At 64.1% G+C, this 11786-nt stretch overlaps 2 protein-coding genes across 4 annotated transcripts; both read left to right on the top strand.

The window, feature by feature from the left end:
- The first annotated feature begins 562 nt into the window (after positions 1 to 562).
- ABT1 (activator of basal transcription 1) lies at positions 563 to 3119 on the top strand. 3 transcript variants are annotated; one of them, XM_044988119.1, is made up of 4 exons: positions 563 to 688; positions 1342 to 1705; positions 2155 to 2330; positions 2633 to 3119. In XM_044988119.1, exons 2-4 carry the CDS (start codon positions 1357 to 1359, stop codon positions 3020 to 3022), a joined length of 915 nt encoding a protein of 304 aa, XP_044844054.1. In that variant the 5' UTR covers positions 563 to 688; positions 1342 to 1356; the 3' UTR covers positions 3023 to 3119. The 3 variants fall into 3 exon arrangements, with proteins under 3 accessions (XP_044844054.1, XP_044844053.1, XP_044844055.1); XM_044988118.1 differs by having other exon boundaries at positions 582 to 708; XM_044988120.1 differs by lacking the exon at positions 563 to 688 and having other exon boundaries at positions 1342 to 1377; positions 1456 to 1705; positions 2633 to 3118.
- Positions 3120 to 7199: 4080 nt separating this feature from the next.
- On the top strand, positions 7200 to 11072 carry LOC123349888 (lysozyme C-like). The gene is made up of 4 exons (XM_044988157.1): positions 7200 to 7450; positions 9225 to 9386; positions 9771 to 9849; positions 10866 to 11072. The coding sequence occupies exons 1-4, from the start codon at positions 7312 to 7314 to the stop codon at positions 10930 to 10932; spliced, it is 447 nt and encodes a 148-aa protein (XP_044844092.1). The 5' UTR covers positions 7200 to 7311; the 3' UTR covers positions 10933 to 11072.
- Positions 11073 to 11786: the final 714 nt, after the last annotated feature.

Below are 11786 nucleotides of genomic sequence, written 5' to 3'. Positions count from 1 at the left end.
CTGCTTAAGAGCCCTCTAGGCTCTGGGTCCACCCCCCATGGCCGAGTCCCTCACAGTCTGGATCCTCCCACCGCCCTGGGAGGCAGGGTGAGGCCGTGACTGCTTCCCCCCTCCCCTTGCCTGGCAGATGGGGAAACTGAGGCAGGGACTGGCCAGAGGTCAGGGTGCCAGGGGAGGGCTGCGTTCACATTATCCTGGCCCGACCCCCTCAGTTATTCCTCCCCCAGCCCGCTGTCCTCCTTCGGCCCCCCCCACTTCCTTCCTCCAGCCACGCCCCTCACAGCCCTGGCCCCGCCCCCGTTTTCCCCTGGACGTTCTAACCCCGCCCCGACTCCGCCCCCGCTGCCTCCTGGACATTCTAACCCCGCCCCGGCTCCGCCCCCGCTTCCTCCTGGACGTTCTAACCCCGCCTCTGCTCCGCCCCCGCTTCCTCCTGGACGTTCTAACCCCGCCCCGACTCCGCCCCCGCTTCCTCCTGGACGTTCTAACCCCGCCCCTGCTCCGCACCCACTTCCTCCTGGACGTTCTAACCCCACCCCGACTCCGCCCCCGCTTCCTCCTGGGCGTTCTCACCCCGCCCCTTTCCCCGCCCTAGCTCTGCCCCATTTCCTCCTGAGCGTTCTGACCACGCCCCCTCTGCCATTGGTTTCCGGGTCGGTCGCTCTACGCATGGCTCGCGGGCCGTAAAGTGAGGCCAGCGGGGCGCGAGTGAGCTGGGGTCACGGCTGGGGGGGCTGGGCGGTCTCCGGGAGCAGCAGGCGGGGGGGCTCGAGGAGCTGGGAGGAGGGGGCTGGCGGAGGGAGAGGTAGGTTGGGGGCGGTGTTGGGGGAAGGGCGGCGGGGGGGGTCTCGTGGGAGATGGGGGACTGGCGGAGGGAGAGATGTGTAGGGCGGAGGGGGACGTCTGGGGGGGCATGAGATCAGGTGTGGGGGGGACGTGTGGGACCTAGCGGCGGGGGGCCGGGGGATGCGGGAGGAAGGGGGAGTGGATGGGGCAGAGCTGGGGGGTGCTGGAGCATGTGGGGCGGGGGGAGGACAGCAGAGCCCGTGGGATCGGGAGGGTCGGGAGGCTGGGGCGTGGGGGGGGCAGGGGATCTGGAGGGTGGGAAATATGGGGGCGCTGTAGGGATGGGGAATGGGGTGGAGGAGAGGTGAGATGTGGAGACAGGGACATGCAGGGGTGGGCTCTAGGGGGGCTGCGGGGTGGGGAATGGGGTGAAGGGCTGTGGGGGATATGGGGATGGAACATAGAGGGATGGGGGGGCTGTGGAGCTGGGCAATGGGGGGCGGCATGGAGGTCAGGGGTGGCCTGAGGCTGGCTCTAACCCCTCCCTGTTGACAGGCGGCAGCGCCCGGGATGCTGGAGGAGCCACAGGCGGCAGGCGAAGACGGAAGCCCCCCGGGGGCCGGGCAGGAGGCAGGCGAAGACGGAAGCCCCCCGGGGGCCGGGCAGGAGGCAGGCGAAGACGGGAGCCCCCCGGGGGCCGGGCAGGCGGCAGACGAGGATGGGAGCCCCCCGGGGGCCGGGCAGGAGGCAGACGAGGACGGGAGCCCCCCACCTGGTGCCCCCAACCCCCCCCAGGGTAAGAAGATCGTGCCGGGCATCATCTACCTAGGGCACATCCCGCCCGGCTTCCGGGCCCGGCATGCCCGAAACCTGCTCAGCGTCTACGGGGAGGTCGGACGCATCTTCCTGCAGCCCGAGGGTGAGTCAGTGGCGTGTGGGTGGGGGGCTGGGAAGGGGGCCGGGCTCTGGGGGGCGCTGTGCTGTGGGGAGCAGGGTTGGGGGCTGGGCAGGGGGTGCGCTCCCCTGGCAGGCAGGGCCGGGCACTTGAAGGGGCAGAGGGGGACGTCAGTCACACAGACGTGCCCTGACCCTTTGCAGTCACTAAATCTCCCTTGCTGGTTGTCACCTAATATTTGGGGCGCGAACCCAGACGTCCTCAGCTGGAATCCCGTCTTCAGCTGGAATCGGTGGCTCCGGTTGCACATCGGGCTCCCCTTCACTTCCTGGCTGAAAATATATTGCGGCGTTATGTGCGGCTGTTCCCCAACCGCCCCGCCCCAGAGGTGGCTGCATCCCGCGCCGGGCGGGCCTGTGGCTGGAAGGGCCTTGCGGGGGGTATGGCAGGGGCTGATCTCTCCGTCCCCCCAGAGCGGTTCGTCCAGAAGAGGAAGAAGAAAGCTGGCGCCAGGGTCAAGAACTACACGGAGGGCTGGGTGGAGTTCAGGGACAAGCGCATGGCGAAGCTCGTGGCCGCCAGTCTGCACAACACGCCCATGAGCACCCGCCGGCGCAGCCGCTTCCGCTACGACCTGTGGAACATGAAGGTACCGGCTCTGGGAGGGGAGCAGGGTCTGGTGCTTAGAGCGGGGTGGAGGCCAGGCTGGGAGCCAGGACTCCTGGGTTCTCTCCCTGGCTGTGAGAGGGGAGTGGGGTGTAGTGGTTAGAGCACAGGGGGGCTGGGAGCCAGGACTCCTGGGTTCTCTCCCTGGCTCTGGGAGGGGAGTGGGGTCTGGTGGTTAGAGCAGGGGGGGCTGGGAGCCAGGACTCCTGGGTTCTCTCCCTGGCTCTGGGTGGGGTGCGGGGTCCAGCCGGTCAGAGGCAGTGACGTGTCCGTCCGTCCCCGCAGTACCTGCACCGGTTCAAGTGGCCGCACCTGAGCGAGCGCCTGGCCTATGAGCGGCAGGTCCGGCAGCAGCGCCTGCGGGTCGAGATCTCTCAGGCCAAGCGCGAGACCAACTTCTACCTGCAGAGCGTGGAGACCAGCCAGCGCTTCACCCGCCGGGCCGCCGCCGCCCCCGCCCCCGCCGAGGAGAAGAGCTGGGGCTTCGTCCAGCGCCCCACGGAGGAGGAGATCCAGCAGCGCAAGGCGGGCGCGGGCGGGCGCCGGCTCCGTGGGCAGCTGGCCAAGGCCCAGGAGATCCAGCTGAAATCCCAGACCAGCCGCTCCTTGCTGGCCAAGATCTTCAACACCGCGGCCGCTGCCTCGGAGGAGGCACCGGGGGGCCCGGTTCTGTAGTGAGAACCCCCGGCGCTGGGGGGCGCTGTGCTGTGGGCAGGGGGCGCTCTCCCCTGGCAGTCAGGGCTGGACACTGGGGGGTGCCGTGCTGTGGGGAGTGGGCAGGGGGCGCTCTCCCCAGCAGTCAGGGGCGGGCGCTGGGGGGTGCTGTGCTGTGGGGGGCTGGGCAGGGGGCGCTCTCCCCTGGCAGTCAGGGCTGGACGCCGGGGGGCGCCGTGCTGTGGGGAGTGGGCAGGGGGGCTTTTGGGTTCTCTCCCTGGCCCTGGGAGGGGAGTGGGGGCTGGTGGTTAGAGCAGGGGAGCCTGGGAGCCAGGACTCCTGGGTTCTCTCCCCGGCTCTGGGAGGGGAGTGGGGGCTAGTGGGTTAGAGCAGGGGGGGCTGGGAGCCAGGACTCCTGGGTTCTCTCCCCGGCTCTGGGAGGGGAGTGGGGGCTGGTGGTTAGAGCAGGGGAGCCTGGGAGCCAGGACTCCTGTCAGTTCCCATTCAGCATGGCAGAGAGTTGGGGTTTCGGGGAGCTGGCCGGGGCTCCGGTTTCCTGGCCTGGGGGTACCAGCGTGGGAGCCGGGGTGGGGGAGGTGGATCTGAACCGGGCAGCAGGACTCAACCTGGGGTGGGGGGTGCCCAGATTTATTTAAACCCTGGGCAGGCTGCAGGTTGGCTGCCCCATCCGATCACCCCCAGCTCACTTCACCCGCCCCCCGTCTGCCCCTCGGCTCTGGGGCGACGGGAGTTTGCCCCCCAGCAGCTGCTGGTTCCTTAGCTCCGGTGGCAGGGCTCTGAAGACCAGTCGCTGCCTCGCTTCACCCCAGCGTGTCGGTTTGGGACAGTCCCTTCCGCCCTGCCATGGCCGCGCTCGGCCGCCGGGTTCCCGTGGGGGCGCTCGGCCTGTCGGGCTGGGCTTGATCCTGGCTCCTTGTCTGTCCCGAAGACGAGCCCCTGACTTGCAAACGAAAAGCCCCTTGCTCACCCGCGGGGCCGGCCTGGTTGCCCGGTTCGCCGGCCCCCGGCCCCGTGCGTTTGATGCCAGCTGTGACCCGGGGGCTCGCCGGTGCCTCCAGCTGAGTGTGATTAAAAAAACCAAGTGGCTGAAAACAAAGGTGGCGACCGTTGAGTTTATTCCAAAGTGGCCAACTGCTCGGCCTGCAAACGGGGCCGGGGCCTCGGCGTCCCCGGGCGGGTTTCCAGCGGGGGCGCGTCTCTCACACCTTCACCGATGAGCCGGGCCGGCCTCTGCGCTGGCACAGGGTGTTCCCAGCCGTTCGGCCTCCGCTGAGCTGGGCCGGGGCTCGCGGCGCCCGGCGAGAGAACAGCCAGGGACGCTCCCCTCTGCCGGGCCGGGGGCTGCGGGGTGGGAGCCAGGGGCTAGCAGGGGACCCTGCGATATGAGGCCTGGTCGGAAAGGGCTGGCGGGAGGCCTCCGGTCAGGCCCTGCCGCGTGTTCGCTGCCCGGGACGTGAACTTGGCGAGACCGGGGGGTTGCAAAACCACAAACGCTCCTACGAGGGGCCAGGCACCGGCCGCTCGTGTAAACACGCCCCCCCCCCGAGGGATCGTGCCAGGATCCCCCCGCTACCGAGCTACGGTGCGGACGCCCCCTGCGCCCTCGGAGAGATAAGCTCTGGGGGACGGGGGCGGATGAGATGTTTGGAGCAACCCGACCGTACAAGGCACAGGGTGGTGATTGACCCCGGCAGTGGGGCAGCACCTAACTCAGGGTCGCCGAGGGGGAGGGGGCGTCTGGCTGGCCGTGGCGGGGGGGGGGGAGGAAAGTCACTGAGCTGGTCCATTGTCGTGGGCCTGGCGTGTCTGAGTGTCCCTGTTAGGGGGCTCTGACCGTGCCAGTCCAGCTGCCCGGGCCCCTTCCCCGCTCAACCAGCTGGTGGTCCGCGTGGGCGGCTGTCTGCGCAGAGCCGGTGCAGCGCCCGCGGAGAACGTGCCCACCGCTGACAAGGGCTGGGGAATGGGGCCTGTCCCCTCTAGGGGGCGTCAGCTCCCATCTGACCACCAGGCAGGGACTGGCTGGCTTGGGGGGCAGGGAATGGGGCGGGGCCTGGCCCCTCTAGGGGGCACCGGCTCCCACCTGACACAGGGCAGGGACTGGCTGCCTCAGGGGGGCAGGGAATGGGGCAGGGGCCTGGCCCCTCTGGGGGGCGCCAGCTCCCATCTGGCCCCGGGACAGGGGCCACCCCCCCACAGCGCCCACCCCCCAGGCTGAAGGCTCCCCTGGCTCTTGTCTCCGGCCCAGGGGCCTATCTTGCACCTGGATTTTTGATGGCAGCTCCCCAGCTGGGCCGGCCCCGTCCCTCCGGAGCAGCCTGATCTCTGCTGTTCTAACCCCCGGGGGCCGCAGCAGAGCTCCCGGCCTTCACCCGGGCAGGGCGCAGGGGCGTGCGGCCCCCGTCTTGCCCCCGGGCTGGCATCCACCCCCCCCCACCATCTGGCTCTGCACCAGCAACGCTCTGCCGCGTTCCCGAATTCTGGCACCGACGGTGAAGTTGGCCCTGGCTTGGCCTCGCCGCGGGAGCTCCCGGAGAGGCGCTGGGGCCTGGCGGCTCAGTCCCGGAGTCATCCCCCCCCCCCCCGCACAGCATCACCCCTTGGGGGTCCGGCACGGGAGTGGGGGTTGCGCCTTGGCAGTGGGTTAGCAGCGGCGTGGCAGGGTCCTGGGGCCCCCGGCTGCTCTTTGCTCTCTCTCCCCGGCTCCCTGCGGCCCTGGGCTGATCCCTCGTCGAGCCCCTTTGCCGTGTGCTCTGGGGCTCTGCCCAGGGGCCCTGGGTGGGTTCGTGCAGCGCCTGGCGCGACGGGGCCCAGATCTCCCCCGATGCTGTTCCTTCCTCCCAGCCCAGCGTGCCGGTCTCAGCAATGGCACAGGGTGTCCTGTAAACATGGCACCAGGCGCTCGGACTCCGATTAGCTGGGCCGGGGCTCGCGGTACCTGGAGGAGATAAGAGCCTGTTTGCGTTGACTGGAGAACGGCCAGGAAAGCTCTCACCTGCCGGGACGGGGCTGTGGTGGAGGGGGGGCAGGACCCCCTCTGCTTCTCCCCAGCAATGGCTGCTTCTGTGCAGGCAGCAGAGCCGCCTTTCCAGCAGCCTCACCCCCTTTTTTAATCCATCCCTGCAGCCCCTCTCTCTGGGGAAACTGAGGCTCAGAGCATGTGTCCAGCTCCGGGAGGACGGACGGGGGACCCAGCTTGCGAGTCCCAGAAAGGAGGTGGCATATTATGGATAGAACCCAGGAGTCCTGGCTCCCTCCTGTGTTCTAACCACAAGTCCCCACTTGCCTCCCAGAGCCATGGATAGAACCCAGGAGTCCTAGCTCCCGCCACCCCCTTCTAACCCACCAGACCCCACTCCCCTCCCAGAGCCGGGGAGAGAACCCAGGAGTCCTGGCTCCCAGCCCCCCTGCTCTAACCCACCAGCCCCCACTCCCCTCCCAGAGCTGGGGAGAGTACCCAGGAGTCCTGGCTCCCAGCCTCCCTGCTCTAACCCACCAGCCCCCACTCCTTTCTCAGAGCTAGGGAGAGAACCCAGGAGTCCTGGCTCCCAGCCCCCCTGCTCTAACCACTAGCCCCACTCCCTTCCCAGAGCTGGGAGAGAACCCAGGAGTCCTGGCTCCCGGCCCCCCTGCTCTAACCACTAGCCCCACTCCCTTCCCAGAGCTGGGAGAGAACCCAGGAGTCCTGGCTCCCGGCCCCCTGGTCTAACCACTAGCTCCACTTCCTTCCCAGAGCTGGGAGAGAACCCAGGAGTCCTGGCTCCCGGCCCCCTCGCTCTAACCCACCAGCCCCCACTCCCCTCCCAGAGCCGGGGAGAGAACCCAGGAGTCCTGGCTCCCAGCCCCCCTGGTCTAACCCACCAGCCCCCACTCCCCTCCCAGAGCCGGGGAGAGAACCCAGGAGTCCTGGCTCCCAGCCTCCCTGCTTCAACCCACCAGCCCCCACTCCTTTCTCAGAGCTGGGGAGAGAACCCAGGAGTCCTGGCTCCCGGCCCCCCTGCTCTAACCACCAGCCCCCACTCCCCTCCGAGAGCTGGGGAGAGAACCCAGGAGTCCTGGCTCCCGGCCCCCCTGCTCTAACCACCAGCCCCCACTCCCCTCCGAGAGCTGGGGAGAGAACCCAGGAGTCCTGGCTCCCGGCCATACCCGAGATGCCCTTGTTGTTCTCGGCGCTGGGGGGCGGGGGGGGTGACCTTGGCCAGGGGCGTGGGCAGCGCCTGGGGCTAGATAAAGCCGGGGCGGCCGGTGCCCCGTCCCCACTGCCCAGCTCTGCTGCCCCTCGCCCTGCGGAGATGAAGGCTCTTGCGTTGCTCGCGCTGCTGGGCTGCCTGGTGCCGGGCGGCCTCGGCATGTACTACTCCCGCTGCCAGCTGGCTCAGACGCTGCAGCAGCTGGGCCTGGGCGGCTACATGGGCTACAGCCTGGCCAACTGTGAGTGACCCCTCCTGCCCCCGGCGCCCCCGGCCCCCGGCTCCTCCGCCCCGGCCCGGCCCGCGCCGCCTCCCACTGCCCCGGTGGGGGGGCTGCAGCATCTCTGTGCAGCTCCGCAGCGGTAGGGTTCTCACCGGGGGAGGGGGGTGTGTGTGATCATTTAGCGACCGGAAACTCTGATTGTCACCCGGTGACCTCTGAGAACCAGCAAAACGAGGCCCGGCAGACACCGGCGTTTAGGGGTTTTATACTGTCGCCGGGTCCGAGCACTGGGTCTCTTGAAGCCTCTTTTCCCTGATTTTCAAAAAACCCATTTACATCTGCACAGTTGTGCAAAATTACGGGTTTTAAGCACCCCCCCCCCGCCATGTTGATCCATTTAAATGTTCCCAGTTGCATGAAATTCTGGGTTTTAAGCCTTTTTTCTCGCTCGGTATCAGAGGGGGAGGCCGTGTGCGTCTGGATCTGTAAAAGCAGCAGTGAGTCCTGTGGCACCGCATAGACTAACAGACGTATCGGAGCAGGAGCTTTCGTGGGTGCAGACGCATCCGACGCAGGGGTGTTCACCCCCGAAAGCTCCTGCTCCGATACGTCTGTTAGTCTATGCGGTGCCACAGGACTCGCTGCTGCTTTTTCTCGCTCTGTCCATTTAAATGTTGATAGTTGTGCAAAACTGTGTGTTAAGAATTGTTCCTCCGCTTAGATATTCACAGCTGCACAGAGCTGGGGGGGTGTCGCATTTTTTTCCCCATTTGTAGCCGTTTCAATGTTCACAGTTGCACAAAATTGTTTCAAGCGTGTTTTGGCCGTTCGTCCACTGACGTTTTCCCAGCTGCTCGAAATGGCGCGTTTGACGCATTTTGGGGGTCCGACTTGTATCCATTTACATTTTCACTGTCGCACCCAATTGTCCCCGTGATGGGGTTTCACCGTTGCGTTTCCGTTTGGCTCGATTGAAATCGTCAGAGTGGCGGGAAGTCGTAGGGCTGGTCGAGGGGGCGGCCACGTGAGAATTATTTTACGACACTAGACGCTGCCAGTCGACAAGTTTAAGCGTCATAGCCGTTAAACCGCAAACGGTCGCCCTCCCGTGTCAAAATGCTCCTCTGTCCGCAGGCCGTAGGGTGACCAGACGTCCTGATTTTACAGGGACAATCCCGATATCTGGGGCTTTTCCTTAGATAGGCTCCGATTACCCCCCACCCACTTCCCGATTTTTCACACTTGCTGCATAAGGGGACCAGACAGCAAGTGTGAAAAATCAGGACGGGGGGTGGTGGGTAATAGGAGCCTATATAAGAAAAAGACCCAAAAATCGGGACTGTCCCTATAAGATCGGGACATCTGGTCACCCTACCCTAGCCGGCCGCATGGTCCTGACTTTGCTTTTGTTAGCACGGCTGGAAATATTTCGGCCTCGCTTTGCGGGTCTCCGGTGAAAATGGCGTTTACCGGCATTTACCGCATTTTCCTGCGAGCCGAGTTTTTTCCATCCTGCGCCCCAGTCTTGGAGCAGAGCCGGTTGCCACGTCCGCCGTCTGTCAGATCCCAGCCCGCACAGCTGGGCACGAGGTGTCCTGATTTCGGAGCGACCCACCTTGCCCAAAGGGCACCAGGCCGAGACTGGCTCTGCTTGCCACAGCGCCCTCTATAAATACCCCGCCGTGCTGACAACAAGCAGTGCGTCTCCAAGCTCGCCCGCGGGGGTGTGTCACAGCGCCACCTGCTGACCCTTCCCCGCCATAACAAGCTGAGCTCCCTCTCTCTGACTCAGGGGTCTGCATGGCCGCGCACGAGAGCAGCTACAACACCCAGGCCACCAACTACAACAGCTGGGACGGCAGCACCGACTTCGGCATCTTCCAGATCAACAGCCGCTACTGGTGCCAGAACGGGGACGAGTACAGCTCCAACATCTGCCAAATTCCCTGCAGCGGTGAGGCCGGGGGAGAGAGCCTCTCTCTTGGAGGGAGCCTTGTCGGGCTGTTCCCCAGCTGTCCCGCCCCAGAGGTGGCTGCCTCTCAGCCAACCCCATGCAGTGTTATGCACGGCTGTTCCCCAGCTTCCCTTCCCCAGAGGTGGCTGCATCTCAGCCATCCCCATGCAGTGTTATGCGCGGCTGTTCCCCAGATGCCCTCCCAGATGTGGCTGCATCTCAGTGCATGTATTTCATTTGGCTAATCTGAGATCCGTACGGGTGGAAATGTCACCTGTGTGATAAATGGGGTGGGTGGGTTTGGGGTGGGAGGGATCAAGGGGGGAACAGGGAACCCCCCTGCTCTGCTCCCCCCCACTCACCCATCCTCCATCCCCCCCCCAGACTTGCTGAGCAACAACCTTTCAGCGGACGTTGAATGCGCCAAGATCATTGCCCAGGACTCCAACGGCATGAGCGCCTGGTAAGTGGGGGCTGCCTGGGGGGCGCGAGGGGGGGGGACATGGGGAGATCCTGGAGTCTTGTGTAGAAGAGAATCTCGGCTTTTTTGAAAGCTAGAAATCTGGAAACCGTGAGCTGAGCATCACCCAACAGGCTCAGACCCTAGATCCGCCCCGACACCCGTGAGCAAAGAGCCCAAACAATTCCCAGCTACGTCTTGGCAGAGACACCTCCCCTGCCCCAGATGTGCATGAGAAAACAGCTGGTTCAGCCCCCCCCCAGACACTTGCACACGCCAGGAAACTAAGAAAAGGACCCGAAAATGAAGCACTGTAAGAAAAATACCCCCAAAACCTTCATGATTTTTCTGCAGATCTTATGAGTGTTTATTTTTGCTAATCTCACTATTTTCATGTGAATCTCTTGCAGTCTTTTTTTTTTTTTTTTTGCTAATCTCATGATTTTTCTGAAACTCTCGTGTCTTTTTTGGTGAGTCTCAGTTTTTCCATTATTCTTTTTAATTTTCTTTTGCTAAACTCATGACATTTTTTTGCAAACCTCATCAGTTTATTTTGCTCATTTCACGATTTTTCTGCATAACGATGGTGTTTTGGGTTTATTTATTTATTTATTTTGCTTAGCATGATTTTTTGGTGACTCTGGTGGTTTGTCTGCAAACCTCAAGGTGTTTTGTTTGTTTGTTTGTTTGTTTGGTGCGGGTTTTTGCTAATCTGATTTTTGGCAGCCTGACTAGATGTCTGCGGGCTGGGCCCTGCTCCATAACGGGCAGTGCGACTAGGAGCTAATTTCTCAGCTCCTTATCTGGCTTAACCATTTTCCTTCAGCCCAGCCCCCCGGGAGATGGGGTTGCAAGTGCCCCCATTTCACAGGAGGGGAAACCGAGGCACAGAGCAGCAGAGTCTGTGGCAGAATAACCGGGGTCTCGCCTGCCCAAGGCCGGAGCCTGTAACCCCTCGGGTGTGTTTAATGAGGCACCTCGGCTTGGTAGCGACTGATTCTTTTTCTCTCCTCCGCCAGGGTGGCCTGGACGTCGTACTGCCAAGGCCAGGATCTGTGGCAGTACGTAGAAGGATGCGGCGTGTGAGAGCTGCCCCGGGATGGGGCTCCGTCCCACCCCGAGTTCTCCAGGCCCCGTCTTGCCGCCTTCCCTCAGACCTTTCCAAATGGAATCACCCCCCGAATCCAAGACCCAGCGTCCGGCTGCTCAGCTTCCTGAACCATCGCACCAGGGGAAATGGGGGTAGTGGGATAGAGCGGGGGGTGGGGGAGAGGGCTGGGAACCGGGATTATGGGAGGGAAGTGGGGTCTAGGCATTAGAGTAGGAGGGTTGGGAGCCAGGACTCCTGGGTTCTCTCCCTGTCTCTGGGCGGGGAGTGGGGTGTAGTGGGTTAGAGCAGGGGGGGCTGGGAGCCAGGACTCCTGGGTTCTCTCCCTGTCTCTGGGAGGGGAATGGGATTTAGTGGGTTAGAGTGAGGGGGCTGGAGCCAGGACTCCTGGGTTCTCTCCCTGGCTCTGCTCAGTCAGGGTAGTGAGGACAATCTAGCCCCTTCACACAGATTTGGGGAGGGGTAGAACTGGTGGGAGGTTTTCAGGTGGGCGCAGCGTGGGAGCGCAGAGGGTGCCCTCTCCTCACGTCCGTCTGGGTTGATTTTCCAGTTGATTTGATTGTGTTACTTTGGGTTCTTTTCCTATTAAAGTGATTCCTCAGCCTCAACCGATGCCTTTGTTCATTCTTTTGATAACCCACAACATTTGTCAATGGCCTGACATTGAAATGCAGCCACCTCTGGGGCGGGCAGCTGGTAACAGCCACACATAACGCTGCGTGGGGACGGCTCACCCAGCGCTGAGATGCAGCCACCTCTGGGGTGGGGCAGATGAAGAACAAGCACACACAACACCTGACCCCATGAGTGCTGTGAACCCCGTCCCCCCCCC

The sequence above is a fragment of the Mauremys mutica genome, chromosome 15, assembly GCF_020497125.1.
Source record: "Mauremys mutica isolate MM-2020 ecotype Southern chromosome 15, ASM2049712v1, whole genome shotgun sequence".
NCBI lineage: Eukaryota > Metazoa > Chordata > Testudines > Geoemydidae > Mauremys > Mauremys mutica.
The sequence above is the reverse complement of the archived record's forward strand: the minus strand, read 5'-3'. Positions and strand labels throughout refer to the sequence as shown.